This window comes from Sarcophilus harrisii, chromosome 4 (assembly GCF_902635505.1).
Source record: "Sarcophilus harrisii chromosome 4, mSarHar1.11, whole genome shotgun sequence".
Lineage (NCBI taxonomy): Eukaryota > Metazoa > Chordata > Mammalia > Dasyuromorphia > Dasyuridae > Sarcophilus > Sarcophilus harrisii.
Genome location: NC_045429.1, coordinates 307722217 through 307745531, shown reverse-complemented (window position 1 = coordinate 307745531; position 23315 = coordinate 307722217). Strand labels below are relative to the sequence as shown.

Below are 23315 nucleotides of genomic sequence, written 5' to 3'. Positions count from 1 at the left end.
ATTTTTCTTTTTCTTCCCGGGTTATTTCTACCTTCTAAATCCAATTCTTCCTGTGCAACAAGAGAACTGTTCGGTTCTGCAAACATATATTGTATCTAGGATATACTGTGACATATTTAACATGTATAGGACTGCTTGCTATCTGGGGGAGGGGATGGAGAGAGGGAGGGGAAAAATCTGAACAGAAATGTAAGGGATAATGTTGTAAAAAATTACCCTGGCATGGGTTCTGTCAATAAAAAGTTATATTAAAAAAAAAGTATAAATGCTTTTTTCTGGCCTTCTATTTTTTGGCATAAAAAAAAAAAGATGCCTCAATTCCACCCCCCTTTTCTCTCTCTCCCTTTTTCTTTCTCCCTTTTTCTCTTCCTTCCTCTCATCCCTATTACTCCTTGTTCTTCCAGCCAATCACTTGGTGAAAAAGAAAGCCCTTGTGAAAATTATGCATAGTTAAGCAAAACTAATTCCCAAATTGGCCGTGACCACAAATCTGTATCTTATTCTACATCTAGGATCTATTGCTTCTCTGTTAAAGAGGATAGAAAATTTCACCAGACCTCTGGAATTGGATAACAGATATTGTTACTATAACTTTAAGAACAAATTGAATATTAAAAAACAGTTGGTGTGGACAGCTGGGAGGGACAGTTGAGAAATGGATTATTGTGAAGGACCTATCCCTATAGAGTCAGGCTGAATTAATGGGAGTGGGGCAGGGTGTGTTCATCTGTGAGCCATGAGAATCTATAAAGAATTTGAACTATAAATGCATGTGTTTCCATATAAAATCAGAGGGTGTTTTTTTTTTCCTTTTTTAAAGCTGTTAGGCATTACTTCATAGAGTTCATAGATACCATTAATAATATTAGCTCTGGAAAACTAAAGACTTTTCTTATCATTGAAGAAGACATAGAAAAGAAATGAAGATGTTTTCTGAAGAAGCTGTTTTTTGAATTTACATATGAATAGGATTTAATAGGAGACTTTACTTGGTATCTCTAGAGATACAGAATGGAGTAATATTTAAAAGTTTCCAGACAAGTGGAGTCAACCACTGATATTTTTAGTGTTACAATTGACTTTGGTGGTGATATGGGGTCATAGCTAAAGTATTGTAAGTGATTATATATTTGTTATTGCTCTCATTTAATAGTTATCAATTTCAAGACTCAACTATAGGTCAGTATAAAGTCATGTGGTAGAATAGTTAGAGGTGGCCCAGACACCAAGTCTGAGTCCCACTTCTAGCAAAGACAGTGTGGGCTTAGGCAAGTTGCTTGATTTGTTATTGCTTTAGGCCAGTGATATCAAACTCAAATAGAAACAGATCTCTGCAGATATGGACTTAGAAAACTACAAATTAACATTATCTTTTTCTACTGTATTTTTATTTATTATGTTAAACATTTTTGGATTACTTTTTAATCTAGTTGAGGCCACACAGAAGTTGACATCTCTGCTCTAGGACAATGAATTGAAGATATTTCTTCTATACTAGTTTTTTTTTTCTTTTTTTTTACCTGAGTTGTCTATAATTATGAAATTACAAGTTTAATTCCTATCCCTATCCAAGGAAAATAATTATTATTGGGAAGTACACCATGGTGTCTTGAGAGCTAGTGTTAGTAGGAGTAAGCCATCCATTGAATCAGCCCTAGAACCCTGAGAATAGTAACAGCCATCCCTCTTGAGACCTACCAAGGATTGAAGGTGATCTCAGAGGGAAGATACTAGCATTGAGTGGTGAAGAGCTGGAAAGATCAGGAAAGATCTGCAGAAAGACCGATTTGAGGGGAAATTCCATTCCAGGTAGAGGGGACAGCAAAGGCATAAAGGAAGATGAACTATTTATGTGCATGTTTCTTGCACATAGACTACATGGAGAATAAAATGAAATTAGGCTAGAAAGGTAGGGCCAGAGCTTTAAATGTCAAAAGATCCTGGAAGTAATGGGAAATCAGTGGGATTGAATAGCGGGGTAAATATGGGCAGACCCATGCTTTAACAAAAATCACTTTGGCACTGAGTTGTGGATGGAGTGTAGAAAGATATGAAGAAGATAAAATGGGAAATTGTTGTCATGGTCTAAGTCAAAGCTTCTGTGAGTCAACCCCATGTAGGGTCTTGTAATTGATTATAGGGTCACAAGATTATGATTTTCAGTAAATGTTTGATTTGTACATTTATTTTATATACTTATACGACTGGAGTATTGTAAAAATTTCTTGGGTGAAAAGGTGACATGAATGGAAAAAGTTTAGTTCCCTAATGTAGATGATAAAGGCTTGAACTAGGGTGATGGGCTGGGTAAATGGGAAGGGAAAATACATGGAATATGTTGTGAAGTTAGAAAAAAGATTTAGTAAAGAATTGGATAAGTGGGATGATAGTGAGGGTTCAACATGACACTAAAGCCAGAAGCCTGAGATGGTACCTTGGCAGCAAAAGGGAAGTTTGGAAAAAGATTGTTTAGAGAAAAAGGTAAGCTGTTTTGAAGATATGTGGTGTTTGAAATGCTTATGGGATTTCCAGTTCAGGATTCTAAAGGTAATGCTGGATTAGAGTTGAGCAGAAATTAGGTCTGGATGCACAGATCTGGGAATCTGTATAGAGATGAAAATCAAACCTATGTCATCTGTGAAATCCCAAAGTTAGCATAAAATGAAGAGAGGTCAGCAGGGCCTCATATACCTTATTAGCAACATTACAGGCACTTGAGAATCTCCCTTTACTTTAATCCTAAGTATGTCTTTGACCAAAGTTGAGAATAAAATGGGGGATAAAAACAGGAAACACCCAAGAAACCTTCTATCTGATCTGCAGATAACCTTAGTGACAAGTACAGTAGATAATTTTGAGGTCACTGTAAGTAGTCACAGGTAAGAAGCCAGGGCAGAAAATACTGTGACTCCTAGGCATTAATTAACCCGGCTCAGATGGAGGTGTAGGGTTGGTAAAGGGGATCTGAGTTATGGAGAAAGTAGAAGGACTTGGTGCTGGACTGGTTGTCTTAGAGGCTGGGACAAGGATGCTGGAATGCTGAAGTTTTGGATTGAGAATGGGCTTTTACAGTATCAGATAGGGCCAAAGCATAGAGAGCAGTGATCACTGATAATGAATCTTGATGCTACTTCTTGTATGACCTTGACACAATCTGAACATCTCCAGGTCTCGATTTCCTCATCAGTAGTTATATGAGCGGAACTTCTACTAGTTTACTACTAAGATCCCTTCACAAGCTCTAAAATCCTACTATTTCTTAAATTCCAGCATATTAAAACATGTTGCAGAAATTCAGCAAGAATAAATAATCTAGAAAAATAATCAGCCTCCGCTCAGAATTCTGAGGTTACTCAATTTCAGTTGCCACAGTTAGTGTAACATATGCAGAAATTCAGCAAGAATAAATAATCTAGAAAAATAATCAGCCTCCGCTCAGAATTCTGAGCAGGTTACTCAATTTCAGTTGCCACAATTAGTGTAACATATGGCTGTTCAGTTTTTTCCAAATCTCTATGACCTCATTTTGGGGTTTGTTTGGGTTTCTTTGGCAAAGATACTAGAATATTTCGCTATGTCCTTCTCCAGCTCATTTTACAGATGAGGAGCTGAGGCAAACAGGGTTAAATGACTTGTCCAGAATCCTACACTTAATACAGATGTGATAAGGTAATGGATAGGATGTGATCCTTCTCCAGTCCAGTGCTCTTAGGCCTGCCATCCATGTACATTGTTTCCAGCAGCAGGAAAAAATAAAAGCCAAGGCAGAACATGATGTTACCAAGTTTCACTGTTCAGGGTTGTAGATAAAAATTACAAGTGGTCAATCAAATCAGGAATTTATTAAGCACCAGTCATACCCAAATTTGGCAGCCTCTCACAATTTTACCTTCCACAAATCCAGTATCAATGTGATACAAAAATGCACAATCAATCATATAGGATAATCAGTGTTTCTAGGACTTCGGCAGTTCCTGGGAAATATCTTGGCTGGTAAATGCATAGGAAGCTCCGTCTTTGGGCCATAGCAACTATCAGGTCTCTTGGCACCAGGCAGGCAAAGCCCTAGCATATATTGTGGGAATAAGCCAGGGACCACTCGAGCATTTTTGGTCCCAGAAACTGTTCATGCTTGGCAGCCTGATACTGAGTGCTATTTCTCAGTTGTTCAGAATCATTTTATTCCACTCAGAGGTAATTTCCTAGCTCCTGCAGTAGCTAGCAAAAAGGGGAGGCCAAATATGTCTAAGTTCTTCTGCCTCTATGAGGAGAGTGTCATCACCATTATTCCTGGAAACCAGCATCAAGTCCCATAAATGCCCGGGGCCCTTCCTCATGCCATTTTCTTTGGCTTCCCCTCCGATGGGCTAGAGGCCTGCCTTTGCTCTAGCTGTTGCTGCTTGTGTTTCTTGAGCTCCCTGTAGGCCCGTACAACACGCTCTCTCTCCTCTGCCACAATCCGCTGGCGAGCTAGGGAGATGCCTGGGGGCTGGAGGGCACTGCTAGGGGTCAGGAGGCTTGTAAGCAACAGCGACTTCTTGCCGAGCTGAGGAAAAAGGGAGCAATAAGGATGGAAGGTTGGGACCCAGGAGAGAGGGCTGTTCTCAGCACTAAGATCAGTACCAGGGCCTGTGTGAATAACTCAGAGCCCCCTCAAGCCTAAGGTCTACCTACCACACAGACCAGGACACACATCCCAGGTGCTACCCAGAAGCCCCACCAAACCAATCTTCATCGGAAAAGTGATAGAGAAGGCCATTTCACAAGAACCATTAATATGACATGTTGCCCCTCTCACTCAGGCCCCGCATTACCTTGTCACTATTTGTACTCTTTCTTGGCTTTGCTGTTAATTCTGGAGGCTGAAGGACAACTTCACCAAATTTCACAGAATCTACAATGAGAAGAGAAGGATTGAGAACAACATATTATAGGATGTGGGCTACATAGCCAAACCCTCACATCTCATCTCTTCCTGCCCCCTTCTTTAATCAAGAACCACCTACAACCTGCTCTACCTTCACTATTAAAAATAACTCCAGAGAGAAAATCCAATTTCAGTTCAGATTGTATCACATATGGCTGTGGCTACAGTAGTGAACCAGATACAAAGTGCCATCTCTGGAGTCAGGTGAAACATGAGCTTGAATTTCATCCTTGATCCTTATTATGTGAACCACTCTGAGCCCCTATCCACAGAAAAAAAGTAAAAGGCTGTCAGATCAAGTAAGATAATGTATACAAAGGGATCTGCAAACATCATGCCATGATATACATGGAAAAATTTTAGAAAAAGCCCAAAAACCTAATAAATATTCAATAAAGGTAAATTTATACCAGTAATAGTTTCAGAGATCCAAATATAACATTCTTCTAACAAAGTCTGATTTGGTGGGACTCCAAGTCCTGTGATTATATTTATTATTAAAAGATTCCACAAGTGGCATGGCTGAAACCACTGGATGCTAGCTAACCTGCTCTTGGATACGCAAGTTCTTAGAAATATCTAAAATGTAGCCATTTCTTCTGGCCCCATTTGCAAAAGCAGGGAGACAAATTCCAAGCACTACCTTGAAATAGTTCTTTTTCCAAGCTGGCTATTGCCTTTTCCTCTTTCTGATGTCGAACTTTATCCAAACGCCGTCTCTGGAACCTAAAAAGCCAAAATATGATTCATTTAAAAATTTTTTTTTTTTTCTAAAATGCTAAATTGATATCCAACTCTCTCTCATGTCCATGTGCACTCAATTGTTGCTGTTGTTGTCATGTTTGATTCTTCCTGACTCCATTTGGGATTTTCTTAGCAAAGATACTGGAGTAGATTTCCATGCCCTTCTCTGGATCATTTTACAGATAAGGAAACTGAAGTACGCGGGTAAGTGACTTGCCCAGGGTCATTCATACAACCACTAAGTGTTTGAGGTCAAATTTGAACTCAAGAAGATGAGTCTTCCTGGTTCCCAGCCCAGCCCACTCTGCCAACTATCCAAAAGTTAATAACCATAAGTAAAAAGTAAAACAGTTAGAGAAGAAAAGAAAATGGATTAGAAGGTACAAGAAGATTACCCTCTCTGGAAATTTCCAAAATGCCTTAGAATAGTCAAGAATAATCAGAGAACTCTGTCTTATAGGACTCAGATACACTTTTATTCAACATCCCTACATAGCATTAATTAATCTATAGCAGCCCCATTGAAGGCTTACCCAGGCTGCTCTTTCCCCCATCATTCCATTTCTGGATAGCATTACTAAGAAGAAAGTTTGTTTTTACACTGTCCTGAAAACAGATTTCTTGTAATTTCTACCCAATAATTTTAGTTCAGACACCCAAGAACCAATCACATTCAAGTCTAACAGTTCTATATAACAAACTTACCATACATTTGAAGTGCCCACCTACTTCTAGGTACTTCAAATTAGTTCTTTTCTTTTCTAGGTTGAAGGTTTCAAATCCAAATGATTCTTCTGTGGCTCAATTCTGAGACCCTTCATTATCCTGGATGTTTTCCTCTGGAAAATGTGACACTCAGAATTGGACACGATAATCCAGATGTGGTAGGAATATGGATGATAAACATCTTTTAATGTCACTTAAAAGACAACTAGATGACACAGTAGATTGAATACTGGAACTGGAATCAAGGAGACCCAAGTTCAAATCTGGCCTCAAACCAGTATTAGCTGTATGACTCTGGGCAAGACACTTAAACTCTGTTTGCTTTAGTTGCCTCTACTGTAAAATAGGAAAAATAGCACTTAGTTGTTTTGAGGATCAAATGAGAGGTTCAAAACAATTTATGAATTTGTAAAGTGTTTAGCCCAGTGCCCGGTCCTGGGGTGCTTAATGAGAATTTGTTTCCTTTCCTTCCTTCTAAGATAAGCTTAGCTTTTTTTGGGTTTTTTTTTTTTTTTTTTTGGTTAGCCACAATACATTGCTGATTCAAACTGAGTTTATAGTTCACTAAAATTCTGAAATCTTTTTCACATGAAAAATATTTCTAGTCCCATTTTGCTTTACCTTGTACTTGAGCTTTTGAACAAACTTTCTATTTATTCTTATTAATTTTATTTTAACCCAATGATCATATCTTTGTGGAGCCTGATTTTATCACTCAACAACAAAAGTGCTATCTCCCAGCTTCTTGGACAACTGCAAATTTTAGAAAAAGCCCCAAAACCTAATAAATGTTGAGATCCAAATACAACATCCTTCTAACAAAGCCTGAGTTAGTGGGACTCCAGGACAAAGTGTTTCAATGTTTAAATCCAAGAAATTGGCACACTAAGGAAAGGAAAAGAGCTATAACTAGAGTAAGGTAGAAGAAAGAAACTCTAGGAATAATGGAGTCCACAAATAGCCAGCAATAGAACTTTTTATTCTGGCCATCTTGCCCATGAGACACTTTGTGATCACAAATGGTCTCCATGGGGTTCCTCAAACTCAGCATTCTACCCCTCCAACCCCATGTCTTCACAGAGACTAGTCCATTAGGCAGTAGGTAGCTCAATGGATGAGTGAGTGGGCCTGGAGTCAGGAAAACCTGAGCTCAAAACCAGCTTTATATACTTAATGGCTTTGTGACCTTGGATAATTCACTTTACTACCAACCTCAATTTGTTTATCTGTAAAATGGGGATAATAATGGCATGTACTTCAGAAAGTTCTATATAAGTTAAAGCACGTAGCAGACCTTAAATGTTTTAAGTTATATAAATGCTATCCATCTATTCTTGTCGTCATCATCACCACCACCACCATCATCATCTCAGATCTGGCTCATGTAGGTACCATTTCTTGCTTGTTGTTCTCTTCTTTCCCCCCTTAATTACATGTATACTAACATGCTCACGTGCGCTATCCCCCTGTGGAATTTAAGCTTCTTGAAAGCAGGGACTGTTTATTTCTGTCTTTGCATCTTCCCAATGCATGCACGTTGTACTCTGCACATAGCAAGAGCTTAAAATAAATGCTTGTATTAGACTAGCCCTTGCCACACAACTGACTATTCACACAGTATCCTGTTCTGTTGGATGTCTTACATGTTTCACTTATTGTTTCCTGAACTAGATCTCAAACTCCTTAAAGGCAGGAAATTTAATTACACATTTCTGTTGACTGATTTGACTGAAACTGAAAATTTGCTTCTCCAGGTCTGCCTCAAGAATTATGTGGGGGTTTCTGTCGCCACCTGCTGGTGGATCACCATCATTGCTGCTAGTCAATGCAATCTGGAGTGCAGTTAGTGCTCTGAGGTCTAGAAGCCTCTAAAGTCCCGCTGCCCTGGCAATATCCACAAGCCAGCCAAGCCCGACTCACTCTTTTTTCCGCTGAGATTTCTCTTTCTTTTGCTGAGGAGCTTCTTCCTTCTCAGGTTTCCGTTCCACTTGGTTCTCACTGAGGAAGATCACATGCTGAGCCTCTTGTTCCATTCGGTGGACATAGGCTTTGTCCGACTCCTTCTTCCCCTGCTTGAACTTGGGAACTGGGATGTCTGACAGGGATCCCATTGCTTCCTTCTCAAACTTTTGCCTGAAAGCCACTTGGACTAGGGAAACAACCAGAACAGAAAGTGACCTGAATAAGCAATCATTCATTTTATGGAGAGGGATGGTGAGACCCAGACTGGTAAAGGTCACAGAGATTATTAGTGGCAGAAGTGGGTCAAGAACCCAAACCTCCCGACTCTCATACTTTTTACAGTATGCCAAAAATCTCAGAAATGGGGGAGATTTATTTATTCTATTCTATAAGGGAAAAAAAAAAAGATTTGTCAGCTTTAATCAATGTAATCTATCCTAAAATTACACTTCCCATAAAGCAAGTGTTCTTAATCTTTTTTGTCATGGACCCCTTCAGCAACCTGATTAATTGTTTGGACACCACCTCAGAATAATATTTCTTCATATGCATATCCTAAATGCATAAAGGAATGATAAAGATTACAGGATTACAAAATAAATCAATGAGTACGAAATTGTTCTGATCCTGCCCTAAAAAATAAAGTTTAGGAAGCCCAGGTTAAGAACTCTTGCTGGAAAGAGAGTTGGGGAAAAAAGATTTTTAATGAGGCGCAATTCAAAGCAAAATGATCAGAAAGTTCAAACTGGAAAGGACCTAGAAAGCATGAAGTCGGAACTTGCATTCATCGTTACTCTCCTTCTACCTCCTCCACTCCACATGTATCCTAGGGGCTAGCTAGTCTGAAGTACTGATGTATCTGGATTTCCCCATGTCTATACCTTAGTTCATGCTTTTTCTCTTTCTTGACTTTCTGCCAACTAAAGTATCATCCATCCATCATGACACAGCTCACAATCCATTTAATCCATACTATCTTCCTGCTCCTAGACCAATGTTACCTCTTTTATAATCCTTGAAATACTCCCTGATAGGTTATATATTCAACTTTATGGCTCTGATGAGGGTGAATATGGTTTTTTGGGAACTCTCTATCAATTGAGTTCTCCAGTCAAGTTAGATGACATTAAAGGATACAAAGGGCAGGTAACAGACTATAAGACTTAAAGATATGACCTTTTGCTGACCCAGAGTAGCCCATCTGCATATGAAAATATTAAAAAATGCAGAAAAATAACCTATTTCAGATTGTTTGCTACCTTGGGAAGGGGGGAGGGTCAGGGAGAAAACATGGAACTCAAAATCTTACAAAAATGAATGCTGAAAACTATCTTCACATAATTAGAAAAATAAAATACTATTGAAAACTTTTTTTAACAAAAGAAAAGAAAATGCAGAAGAGGAATTAGAAGACAGCCCTGGGTATGGAGGCTTTCCCTAATCTTTTTTTTACTCTCTTGGACAGATTGCAGAAAACTGTCAACTTTAATTTGTGAGCTATGTGGCTTAGGAGCACAGAGACACCAAGTTCTATAAACTGAGCAACTTAATCCTTTGAATCCAACCTATAAATTGTGGGTGTGTGTGGGAAAAGGTGGAGCCCTTTAGCCACAATGTAGTAATTGTGTTTCTGTTTAATGCTCCTACTAGTTCATTAACTCCTTGAGGGCAGAGCCTGTATTTTCATTTCTCTCAGTATTCACCACACAGAGTATATTCAATTTACATTGAACTAAATGGAAATGAATTAAAGATGTTTTAGAGCGATGGAGAGGAGCTTATGGATCTGTGTTACAGACAGGTTACTTCACCTCCCAGAGCCCCTGAGTAACAGGACATGTGGCTGTGCATAAGTGCTGAGCATCTACACAAAGAACTCCCTGAAATCACAAGTTAAGACCACACAAAAGGTGTGTGTTCTCCAGCACTACTCCCACAGCTAGGAAATAACCCAGCGTATGCTACCTGCTTTTCGTTTCTTTTTGCTGATGTGCTTTTTCATCTCCTGGCGGCTCTTCATAATTTCCCGAAGTCGGAAAGGAATCTCTTGATCATCCAAGTTCTTGGGCTTAGAGTTTACTTTCTTATTTTCTTTTCTAGAAAGAAAAAAAAAAAAAAACACACAAGAAATGTGTTAGCTCCTTCTGAACACCTTCCACTCCGAGCTGGTGATTATACTGGTGACTCTTGGTATGTGTATCTTGGTTGGGGCTCATCATTTACCTACAACTGTTGTAGCCTAAACTGAATTCTCATGGGTCTAATCACAATCAGATTAATCACCACCTCATTTGTTTTCTATGCATCAGTCAAGATCCCACTAGTTAATTAGTTATTTCACATTAAATGAACATTATTTCACATTTTTGAACTTGAAGAGATCTTGATAACTCAGGCCCCAAATATGAGAGAAATAATGTCCCAGTATTTCCAAAGTGTGTGTCTGTGTTTTATACAGTATATTAGCATGTATAATACTGTATTTTATACAGTATATTAGCATGAAATCTTGCTTCTCTGCCACTTTCTACTTTATGTATATTCCTTAGCTTCCTTAGGCCTCAGTTTCCTTATCAGTAAAAAAGTGGGGGTGGTAGATTAGATGAGTTTTGAGATTCCCTTCAGCTCTAGATTTTAATAGATTATATACTACAAATATATAATACAAAGATAATATACTACAAATATATACTACAAAGTTTTCATTTTAGAAGTATTGAAATAGGCTGAGAAAAGTGGCCTAAAGTCATAACGCCTTGTTCAACTATTCCACTATTATAACTTGGCTAAATGAGAATTATATATACCAAGTGCCAAATTCCTTGCCACTACAGCATAATCTCAGTATTTCAGGACAACCTGTTCTCTCTTAAACTCTTTCATTCTTTTTTTCACTAAAAAAAACATTTTCACAACTTGACTGGTGCGGAGTACTTAAGTGAGCTTGAAAACAAAGAAGACCAAAGCAGATGTGAGGGATGATATCCAAAAACATTTTGTAGACCTTAAATTACCATACAATAAACAGTACAAAGACTTTTGGGGACCAGGTATCATTCCCATTTTATTGTTCGGTCACTTTAGTCGTGTCTGACTCTTTGTGACCCCATTTGGGGTTTTCTTGGCAGAGATACTGAAGTGGCTTTTTTTTTTCCTTTTCCAGTTCATTTTACAAATGAGGAAACTGGGGCAAACAGGGTTAAGTGACTCACCCAGTAGGTAACCCAGCTAGTACACGCCTGAGGCCGGATTTGAACGAAGGACGTTTTCTTGCCTCCAGGCCTGGGGGCCTGTGTCACCTAACTGCTCTATTCCGATTTTACAGATGAGGAAACTGAGGCTTAGAGATTAACGACTTGCTCACGGTGACCATCGTTATTTTTAACCTGTTCCGGTTACACTAGTATTAGGTGATAATACTAACTAGCAAACATCACTGTTGTTTTTACTATTAATTAGTTGCATTACTTATCTTGTGGAATTAACATATGAATTAATATGGCATTCGAAAATTCGGTTGAATTCTGATTGGCTGGGGAGGGGCGACGATGACGTGAGTTGGGGGAACGCGTCGTACCTAGCCTGTCCGGGCTGCGGCGTCGGAGGTTGCTTCCCTCGTTTCGGCTGTTCTGGTTGTCCCTGATGTCTCCGCGGGTTTCGGGAAGCAGACCCCGCCGGCCCCTGGGGTCTGGGGTGCCCAGGCCGAGCTTTCGCCATCCTCCACCACCCTCACGCCCCACGTGGTCGCACTTCCGCCTTCCGCTCCGGCACAGCTCAACCCCACCCTCAAACTTTTCTGTCCCACCTTCTTCCCACGGGTCGGGGTCTATGATTGGTCTGCCTGGCCGCCATTCATGGGGGAGGCAGCTTCCCCCGCCCCCCATGGGAAGGGGCACGCTCTTCACCTAGCCGGGATGCTGCTGCTGCTTCGGTGCACTAGCAGCCGGGGAAGATTGGCGGCTGCCGCTGTATACGCTGCTCCCTTCCGCCGGGCAAGTAGCGGGGACCCGCGGATGGAGGGCCAAGGGATTTAAGCCTAGCGAGCCAAAGGGCAAAGGTCACCGGAAGGTGGTGACCGCGCAGGCTTGGGGCTAGTGTTAGTGACCGAGGGAGCTCGCGGTGAACGCGCAGGACCGGGCCGAGAAGAACAAATTTGTGTTTCACCGGGATCGTGGGTGGACCAGGTCTTTAAGCCTTTCAGGGCCTTAGGCTGATAGTAATGATGTTAGTAGTAACCAATAATAGTCAGCATTTATCTAACGCTTACTATGTGCGCAGACGCTGTGCTTTACAATTGTCTCACACCAATCTTGGGGGCTGATGCTTTTAATATCCCCATTTTACAAATGAGGAAACTGAGGCAAATTGGTTTATATTCTCATCTTGGATGTGTTCATCCAGAGCAGCCGATGCTTTGGCGCCACCATCCTGATAGTGCCGTAGGATCCTGCTCCTCAGCATCCTCGAGCCACACGCAGTTGTGGCAGCCACTCCTGCAGCAGGCTCACACAATTTGTGTTTGAGACTGGATTTTAACTCATGCACTCTATCCACCGAGTCCTCTGTTTGGAAGGAAGATTTGTTGTTAGTGTGTTAATAATTGTTTAACTTGGAAGTGGGGGAAAGTTTAATCTGTTTTATTAATTTTCTCAAGTCTAAACAATCAATAACATCGTAAATCAATCCGTTTGTACCATTTGTGGTTTGCCAGTTTCCCGGATGTAAGTGTTTACACAGAACATTTTAACAATGGACAGAACAAATAAAAGCTGATGCCAGCACAGCATTTACCACTAATTATTGGGGTAGAGAACTGTGAATATCCTTTAAAGACTGCAAGGATCCAGTAAGTCACCTGGTCTTAAGGGACTCTGATGTCAGGGACATGCTTATTTATTCTCCAGTCTCTGGCAGGACTGGATTCCTAGCTCCTCCTATAATAAAGTCCCTAACACCTCCTCTGTGCTAAGTATTTGTCCAGGGAGGCAATGGAAAAGTACCTTGAATTTGAAATCGGGAGATTTGGGCTTAAACTTTTAAGGAGTTATATGAGCATGGATAAATCATTTCATTTCTTCAAGTCTTAGTTTCCTCATCTGTAAAATAAAGTATATAAATATGCTTTATATATATATATAATAAACTTTATATAAATATACTTTATATATATATGTACATATATATAAAGTATATAAATCTATAAAGAAGTAAGCTATTTTAAAGGTTCCTTCCAGTCTAGCTTGTGTTCTGGCTTGAGTACCTTCCACCCAGTTCCAGGGAGAGGAATATGTCAGAATTAACTGTATAATAACAGGGTGATTTGAAGGTAAGAACCTCCCCTGTAGACTATTGTTCTCTTAGAGCTTCTCCCCAAACCAGATAAACCTTTCCTGTTTAAGTAATTTTTACTTATCTACAGGAGCCAGTCTGCAGTTGTGTTAGGTACCTGGACTTCCTTGGGATTTCCAGCAGGTACTGTAGTAGAACCCTCAGCAGCAGCAAGAGGACTTTTAAGAAAAATGAGACAGGTCAAGATTGTGGAGCAGACACTCCAAAAAGCAACATGAAGACTGATGCACTTCCCATCCAGAAAGGTTCCTCTCCCTCTGACCAAGCTTCTTCAGAGCCCTTCTATCCTCAGCCCCCACTGTTGTCACCCCCTACAAACTGCTGCATGAGTGGCTGCCACAACTGCGTGTGGATCGAGTATGCTGAGGAGCTCCTACGGCACTATCAGGATGGTGGAGCCAAAGCATTGGCTGCTCTGGATGAACACATCCAAGATGAGAATATAAAGACCTTTATCAAGATGGAGATCCAGCTCAGAATGAGAGAGAAAGACTGATTGCTTCGTTCCACCTGGCAGCTGTTTCTCAGGGAACTATAATCTCCTCTAATGATTTTTGTGCCTCCTTTTTCCAGAGGCCTTTGGATAAAAAGTAAATAGTAATAGGATGAGTATTTATTGACCTTGCCTGAAAATATTTCAACTGGAACTGTGTGCCACTGATTGTGTTTCTTTTTTAGAGATGATTCTTCAAACAATTAAAACTGCCTTAGTGGTAACTTTTTAGTCTGCTTGTAATTCTTCATTCACATATAAATTATCAATTATGTGGCAATATATAAAAATGTATAAAATATATAAAAATTTAAAATATAGCTACAATCTCTTCTAGGAGCTTATAGATTAAAATTATTGAACTAATTAATATACAGATTTTGTAGATTACTAAAACAAGATAAACCATGTAGAAAAAAAGTTCTGTTAAATTATTTCAGGAGAAGGTTAAAACTAGAAGCTGGGGCATTTAAGAAAGGGTTTGGGTAGGCAGCTAGCACTTAAACTTAATTTTGAAAGGGTGGCTTATAATAATCTTCATGTGGTTGACTGAAGTGAGGACAGTTAAATCCATATTTGGTAATAATTTTTATTGTAGTTAAAATCAGTTCCTTGAGGGCAAGGAATTTATCTTTGTATCACTGCAAACAAGTACAGTACCTGGCAAATGGTAGACACAATAAATATTTCTTATATTTCAAAGAAGTAAGTTGATTTTGGCAAATGATCACTGCTGAATAATAAATTGCACTTTAAGTCTGGGTTGCTTAGATTGTAGTCTGTGAATAAAGTTACAGAACTCTGAATCATGACATATTAGCAGTAGAAAATACATTGAATTATCAAATTTCAATAAAGAGATTTCCCACAGGGTTCTGTCGGAAGCCTTCCGCTCTCTTCAGTTGTTGATCTTATCAGCTCCTGTGGATTTATTCACCATATCCTTGCTGAGGATTCTCAAATTTGTCCCCCCTTAACTTCTTGGCTAACCTCCAGATTCACATATCCAACTTTCAGATAGCTCTCACTGGATATAGTAGATAGCTTAAACTAAAGCATATTCAAAGCCAAACTCAATAATCTTTCCCCCTACAACCATCCCTCCTCTCACCTTCCCTATTACTGTAGATAGATACCAACATTCTTCTAGTTCCTAAAGCTTATAATCTAGATGGTATTCTTGTCTCCTCTCTCTTAGCCTTCATATACAACCTATTGTCAAGGTGTTGCAGTATTTCTCAACATATCCCCTTCTCTTTTTTGATACTGCTCCACAAGTCATTTGCCTACTCCAATCCATCCCATCTTCAGCCACCAAAGTAATTTTCCTACACAAGTGTGACCACATACTCCTTTCCCCCACACTCCCCACTTCCAACACTATAGATTGCAGTGGCTCCCTATTACCTCCAGGAATAAATACAAAATCCCCTGGCATTCACAAGCCTTCCTACCCTAGCCACTTTCGTTCTCTTTACAGATTGGCTTCCTTTAAGGCCCAACTAAAATCCCATTTTCTACAGAAAGCCTTTCCCAATCTCTCTTAATTTTAGTACCTTCCCTTCCATTTATTTCCTAGTCATCCATGTATATATCTTGTTTGAACATACTTGTTTGCTTATTGTCTCCCATTAGATTGTGAGCTTGAGTGTAGTTCAGCACCAATCACAGTTCCTGGCACATGGTAGGAACTTAATAAATGTTTATTAAATTGATTTAAATTTTGTGTGTATGTATGTATGACTTTGAATCCAATTTCCTTTCCAAATTCAGAGCCTCATGGAGGAGACATGTATAAACAAGCTTCATACACAATACATTGAAAATAATAAAGGAAAGGCACTAGAATTATAGGATAGTAAAGCCTTCTCACAGAACCTAAGATAGAGTGCTGGATTTGGAATCAGAAAGACCTTGTAAGAAATGTTGATAGGTTTTCACAAACATTGCAAAGAAGAACAAGGAGGAGGATTAAAACATCTTACCAAGGTCTCCAACCAATCACCTTGTGAAGGCAAGAAGCTAGATAAACCACAAAAGTTTCTGACAAGGGAGCCCATGTCTAAATCTGGCTAAAACTGGCTGGGGTCATAGCACACATGTTTAATAAATCTCATGCATGATAACTGACACACCCTGAGGGCAGGGTTAGTTGCCATTTTTGAACATGGGGAGTATCAATCACCAGGGAGGGGAACATGTCTAGGAACAACATGTAAGGGTAGATGAAGAAGACTAAATCAGAAGGGCTCAGGTCAAGCAGAATTCTGAAGGGAGTAGTAGGACTAACTTTAGAGGATAAAAGCTTGTTTTCCTTTCTGAATGTGTGTGTGCTCATACCTGTTTCTGCAGGAGCATATTAAAAGTTTCAACTGCTTCACTCATCCTGAGGTTGTTCATTTACTGAACTTTTTTTGGGGGGGTTCAGAATTTTGTTTCCTACTACATGTGTTCAAATATTACCTTAGACACTTAGTAGCTTTATGACCATGCATTAGACGCCTAACAAACATTTTTTCTCTATTTCCTCATCTATAAAATAAGGGTAATTACATAGGGTTTTTGTGAAAACCAAATAACGTTCTCAATATATATTGACATGTATATATCTTAATATATTGAGAACATTAAGATAACATATAAAGCACTTAGCAAACTTTAAAGCATTATATGAATCCTAGCTATTTATGAAGACAGTGATGGGATGATGATTATGTAATATGCCTAGTAGTGAAATCTCTGGATGAAAGTGAAAATTTTAGTCACCTTTGCATTATTCCAAATTACTTTTCAGAATGGTTGTACCAATGCCCAATCAATGCATTCCTGTGCTTTCCTTTTAACTCCTCCAACATTGACCATTGCCATCTCTTGCTGTGTTTGTCAATTTACAAAGTGTGAGATGAAATTCAGAGTTTCCACAACCATTTATTATGAACTTATTATGTGCCAAGGGTAGTTAGATGGCAAAGTGAATAGAGTACAAGATTGCACTTCACTTCCTACCTATGTTACTGTAGGCAAATCACTTAAGCCTGATTGTTGGAATCTTTACAAAGTGTTAAGCCATCAGAGTTGATAGAGACAATAATTATCCAATTTGGCATGGTTCAATATGATTGATTTGATCTTAGAAAGAGATATTTTGGGCCAGAACTTGAAACAAGGTACTAAGTGGAACTGATAGAAACAATGCTTGTGAACACACCTTTAGAGAGCTCATAAGTATCTAAGTACTCAATGGAGTTCACACATTTGGGAGAGTCAGGATTTAGAATGAGATAACCAAATTTATACCTCCCTTAGGGCCAGAGAGCACTCTGGGAGATAACCCAGAATCCCTCTCCCTCCAGAAGGCAGAGTTAACCTTTGGGAGATCACATATATAGAGGGAGCTTTTGGAGCTTGGGGACTTACTTGAATTAGTTACTTGAGGAGTTACTAGAAACTCTGGGAGCTCGAGAGAGTTTTACTTGGAGTCGGAGAGAGCTCTTGGAACCCACAGGCCCTATCTTCGAGGCAAGAGATTTATTGCATCTTCTACCTTGGTGCTGGCTGGAGGCTGAAGAAAGCAGAGACAGAAGCCAAGGACAAAGCTGCAAGAGCTCAAGCAGAGAGATAGGTCTCTGGGCTAACCGGGCTAATTTGGAAGGAGAAATAAATGTTTGCATTTTTACCAGCTGGTTGCATTTTGGAGTAATTATTGATTGTAACTGAAACTAAGGTTGATTCTAGAAAACCTTCACACCTGATTGCCTCTATTTCCTCATCTATAAAATGAGCTGGAGAAGGAAATGGCAAATCAAACACTCTAGTTTCTTTGCCAAGATTGATTGATAGTTGTGCTTTGTTCTTGAAGAGGACCAAAATGACATAACTATGTTAGAATTGAGTTACAGTGTGCCCAACTGTGGCTGATCAGACTAATATGAGTTCAGAATGCTCTGCCACAGGTTGGACACAACTGTTTGGGGTAATTTCTCTAATTTTGCTCATCTCTTGGCCTAATTCAATTCTGCTTTGCTTATAGAATATTACACCTTCTTTGATGAAGGCATGCCATGCTGAGGGGTTCTGTGCCAGTGTCTTTCATGTCATACAACTGATTCAAAAGTTCTTAAGAAATGCCATGAGAGTGTCCTTGCATCTCTTTTTCTGACCGCCTTGTGAGCACTTGCCCTATATGAGTTCTCCATAAAATAATTCTTTTGGCAAATGTACATTTGGCATTCAAACAATGTGGCTAAGACAATGGAGTTGTGCTCTCTGCAGTAGAGTTGGAATGCTAAAATCCTAAATGGTGTCAGGGAGAGTCGGACATAACTGAATAAAACAACAACTGAACTATGTGCCATGTCTTGGGAAAACAAAGATAAAAATGAAATTCTTTCTACCCTCAAGGAGTAGGTTTGTAGTAGATTTACATTCTACTAGGGAAGATATCTTGTAATATATAAGATATATGCAAAATAAATAAAAGCAAAGTGAATTGAAAGAAAGTCATTAGCGCCTCAGGAATGCAGAAAAAGTGTCATTTGAGCAGTTTTGAAGGAAACAACTTTTTAGGAGGTGATGGTAAGGTATATATTAGGTATGGGAAATGGCAGAGACAGATAAGGGAGTATCATGTGAAGAATAACAAGAAATCTAGCAGCATGTGGGAAGGAGAGTAATATTTAATAAAATTGGAGATAGATTTGGGTAAGATTTAAGGAACTCTAAAAATTAGAGAAGCTGATTTTGATCATAGAAACAATGGGATGCTTAAGAGTAATTTTGGTAGCAGTGTGGAGGATTAGTCACCAGCCTTGGCTATTTCCTTTCCATTAAGGAACTCAGACCTCATTTTCCACTCTTGGGTAGATTTTTTTTTTAAATGGGAGTTTTTAACTCAGGTACTACTTTATACCTCTCAAATTGGCCAAGATGACAGGAAAAGATAATGAATATTAGGGGGGACGTGAAAAAGCTGGGATACAAATGCATTGTTGGTGGAGCAGTGAACTGATCCAACTATTTGGGAGAGCAATTTGGAATTATGCCTAAAGAGACATAAAACTGTGTATACTCTTTGATCTAGCAGTATCTCTACTGAGTCTGTATCCAAAAATGATCATAAAAGAGGGAAAAAGGCACATGTGCAAAAACATTTGTGGCAGCCCTTTTTGTAGTGGGAAGAACTGGAAACTGAATGGATGACCATCAGCTGGAGAATGGTTGAGTAAATTGTGGTATATGAATGCTATGGAATATTATTCTTCTATAAGAAATGATGAGCATGTTGATTTCAGAAACGCCTGGAAAGACTTATATGAACTGATATTAAATGAAGAGAGCAGAGCAAGAGAACATTGTACACAGCAACAAGATTATGTGATGATCAACTCTGATGGATGTGGCTCTTTTCAACAATGAAGTGATTCAAGACAATTCCAATAGACTTGTGATGAAAGGAGTCATCCACATTCAGAAAGAGAAGTATGGATACTGAATATGGATCAAAGCATACTATTTTCACCTTTTTGTTGTTGTTGTTTTTTATTTGCCTGGTTTTTTCCCTTGTATTTTTTTCCCTTTTGATCTAATTTTTTTGTGTGTACAGCATGATGAATATGGAAATATGTTTAGAAGAATTGCATGTTTAATCTATATCAGATTGTTTGCTGTTTAGGGGAAGAGGGAAGGAGAGAGGAGAGGGAGATTTGGACACAAGGTTTTGCAAAGGTCAATGCTGAAAACTATATTTCCATGTATTTGGAAAAATAAGAGAAAAGTATTAAGAAAAAAAAGTGGTTTTCTGAATACACATATGATTTTTGGTCTTGTCTTTTATTAATAAATTGTTTTAGCCATGCCCCTTACTATTTTTAAAAAATTAATTAATTTATTTCAATGCACACTGCTTTATGAATCATGCTAGGAGAGAAAAATCAGAACAAAAGGGAAAAATCTTGGGAGAGAGGAAAAAAAAAAAAGAAGTGAACATAGCATGTGTTGATTTACATTCAGTCTGCATTGTTCTTTTTCTGGATGCAGATAGCATTTTCTGTCCAAAGTCTATTGGGATTTCTTGGGATCACTGAACCACTGAGAAAAATCAAGTCTTTCATAGTTGATCATTGCACATTCTTACTGTTATTGTGTATAATGTATTCCTGGTTCTGCTTGTTTCGCTCAGCATAGATTTGTGTAAATCTTTCCAGGACTTTTAACATCTGCTTGCTCATCATTTTTTATAAGACAGTAATATTCCATTACCTTCATATGCCACAGCTTATTCAGACATTTCCCAGTTGATGGGTATCTATTCATTTTCCAATTCCTTGTTACCATAAAAAGATCTGCTACAAACATTTTTGTACATGTGCATACTCCTTATTCTTCCCTGGTTCCCTTATTCTCCTGGTCCAGCCTCTTCTCTGAAACGCTTCCATATCTTAAATCATCTATGTTCATAATCTTTTTTGTTTGTTTGTTTTGTTTTGCTGAGGCAATTGGGGTTAAGTGACTTGCCAGAGGTCACACAGCCAGGAAGTTTTAAGTGTCTGAGATCAGATTTGAATTCAGGTCCTCCTGATTTCAGAGCTGGTGCTGTATTCACTGAATCACCTAGCTGCCCCATGTTCATAATCTTTGAAACCAGAAACTTACATTTTCCAAATTGATAGGAATTTTCCTGCCTGTGATATCAAAGGAAACCAATCAGACTTACCCAAATTAGATGTACCCCTCCCAATAGAACATCTGAAATAACCAAATGGAATGAGGATGAACCAGGAATTGTAGCAAGAAGTTGATATAGATAGTTATACTAATAACTTACCTTGGCATAAATCATCATACCCAAAATTCCCTAGCAACATTCTTTCCTTGCCCTTACCAGTCCTACTTTGTAGATTAGTTATCAATGATGGATTGTTCCAGGTTTGGAAGTGTCAGATTTTACCCTAGTTTGAAAGAGATATAGATGCTATAGTAGTATTCCTGACTCCTCCTCTATACTTGCTTTAGTATCTCAGTTAAACTATGTGTATTTCTTTTCCTTAAACATACTCAATAAAAGGGCCAATTTCTTTCAGCATTGACTAGCTCATTTAATTCTTCAGAAGAACTTCTCTAACTAAAATCTGAAACAGATCCACAGGGATAACAGATGCACAGTAACAATCAAATCGGTCCACAGCTGCTTGTAATAATTTCACTGAAATGTGACTTTATTATCTTTCTATAAAGGAAGCCACTTGCTGTATTTATGAATTGTATATTCATTTGGGAATGCTTTGATTGCAAGTGATTTAAATTCACTGGTTCTTAGTTTCCTTGTCTCTAGGAAATTAGACTATGTGATCTCCAAGGTGATAAATTTTTATAAATTATTTAAACTTCCTTTCTTGTTTCTACCAACACTATCAAAGGGAGATGAAGTCTCTTGATAATGGGTTTAAGGTACCTACACTCTAGTTTTGGTTCTCTTATTTTTGTTGAATAAATAATTTTTTCTATTTTTTTATCCATCTACAAAATGTAAACATAACACAAGAGATGTTGTGAGTATGAAATATATGTGATGACTTTTGAAATAAAAAGCACCTCTATAAATTATATAATTTTAAAATAATACTGAGATATAAGAAAAAATACTAGTAAAGGAACTAGACGTGTAATTCAGGAAAATCCATTGATCTATTAGCAACAACCATAAAATAACAATAGCTAACATTTATATATCACTTTAATGTTTACAAAGTGCTTTACGAATATCTCATTCAATCCTCACAGTAACCCTGAGAGACAGGTGCTAGAATTAGCCCCACTTTTCAGATGAGGGAACTGAGACAGAGGGGATTTAAATGATTTATCCAGGGGCTCACAGTTAATAAGCTTCTGAGGCCAGATTTGAACTGAGATCTTGAATTTATTAAGGGGACCCAATAAGGACCTACATAAGTAAAGTAAATAAGTATAGAGTCCTGACAAAGGAAATAAAGTAAAATAAAGAAATAAGAAAATAGAATTAGCTGTTATCATGGCAGCTATAATGGTTTTCAAGACAGTTTTTTTTAAACCTAAAAAAACCTGAACTTTATTTTCAGTTACAAATTCTCTCCCTCTCTCTTCCTTCATTGGAAGAAAAGAAATACAATATTATATATATATATATATACATATATATACATATACATATATATATACATATATATGTATATATATATACCCATTATACATATAAATCATGCAAAAAATTGTCCACATTAGCCATGTTCCAAAAAAAAATGAAAGAAAAACAGGGGAAAAATGCTTCAATTTGTACTCATTCCTATTTGGAGGTGTATATTTTTTTTTACCACGAGTCCTTTGGAGTTGTGGTAGATAATTGTATTGGTCAGAGTTACTAAGTCTTCCACAGTTTATTATCTTTATAACATTGTTAATGTGTACATTATTCTCCTGGTTCTCCCCACTTCACTTTGTATCAGTTCATATAACTCTCCCCAGGTTTTTCTTAAGCCATCTCCTCAATCATTTCTTTAAAAAATTTTTTAAAAAAACAAGTATAATAATAACTTTATTCTTGACATGCTGATAAATCATATTGACAACCCCCTCCTACACACACACACACAGACACACAATACACAGAAGAAAAACAAGAAGAAATGGAAACAAGCCTCTACAATGTTGATCATTTCTTAAAGCACAATAATATTCTCTCACATTCTATTTGGATTCCTTTTGGAAATGATCATCTTACTATATTTTGGTAACAATTAAGAAAACAATATTCAAGTCCCAAACTGGAAACCAAGAGGGTACCTTTTGGAGAATGGCTAAACAAATTGTGATACAAGAATCTAATGGAATGTTATTATGCCATAAGAAATGGTAAAAAGGGTAGTTCAGAGGAAACTACCAAGCTCTCTTTTAACCATTGCAGAGTGAAGTAAGTGGTACTAGAATAATTTCTGCAATGATGGGATGCTAATTAATTTATAGAATAAAGCAGTGGGACCACCAGGGGGTTCCTCTGGGTTGAATGGGAGACAGACATGCGTGACTCTTGGAATACTTGGAATACTCTCTGGCAAAGATCACAATGGCTGCAGAGTGTACCCA

The 23315-nt window shown here is 38.3% G+C and overlaps 2 protein-coding genes across 2 annotated transcripts; one reads left to right on the top strand and one right to left on the bottom strand.

Moving 5' to 3' along the window:
* Window positions 1-3822: 3822 nt before the first annotated feature.
* On the bottom strand, window positions 3823-12139 carry CCDC137 (coiled-coil domain containing 137). The gene is made up of 6 exons (XM_003768612.4): window positions 11937-12139; window positions 10325-10455; window positions 8318-8546; window positions 5571-5653; window positions 4815-4894; window positions 3823-4546 (listed from the first exon to the last, which is right to left on the bottom strand). The coding sequence occupies exons 1-6, from the start codon at window positions 12074-12076 to the stop codon at window positions 4334-4336; spliced, it is 876 nt and encodes a 291-aa protein (XP_003768660.1). The 5' UTR covers window positions 12077-12139; the 3' UTR covers window positions 3823-4333.
* Window positions 12140-12187: 48 nt separating this feature from the next.
* On the top strand, window positions 12188-14962 carry OXLD1 (oxidoreductase like domain containing 1). The gene is made up of 2 exons (XM_012548593.3): window positions 12188-12351; window positions 13779-14962. The coding sequence occupies exons 1-2, from the start codon at window positions 12214-12216 to the stop codon at window positions 14202-14204; spliced, it is 564 nt and encodes a 187-aa protein (XP_012404047.2). The 5' UTR covers window positions 12188-12213; the 3' UTR covers window positions 14205-14962.
* Window positions 14963-23315: the final 8353 nt, after the last annotated feature.

Excerpts from the sequence above, each read along its gene's own strand:
- CCDC137 (XM_003768612.4), bottom strand. The coding sequence starts at position 12,076 with ATGGCGAAAGCTCGGCCTGGGCACCCCAGACCCCAGGGGCCGGCGGGG. Across the intron at positions 10,456-11,936 it reads CCGCAGCCCGGACAGGCTAG|AAAAGAAAATAAGAAAGTAA; the intron begins GTACGACGCGTT and ends TTTTCTTTCTAG. Across the intron at positions 4,895-5,570 it reads GGAAAAAGAACTATTTCAAG|ATTCTGTGAAATTTGGTGAA; the intron begins GTAGTGCTTGGA and ends TTCTCATTGTAG.
- OXLD1 (XM_012548593.3), top strand. The coding sequence starts at position 12,214 with ATGGGGGAGGCAGCTTCCCCCGCCCCCCATGGGAAGGGGCACGCTCTT. Across the intron at positions 12,352-13,778 it reads ACGCTGCTCCCTTCCGCCGG|GAGCCAGTCTGCAGTTGTGT; the intron begins GCAAGTAGCGGG and ends ACTTATCTACAG.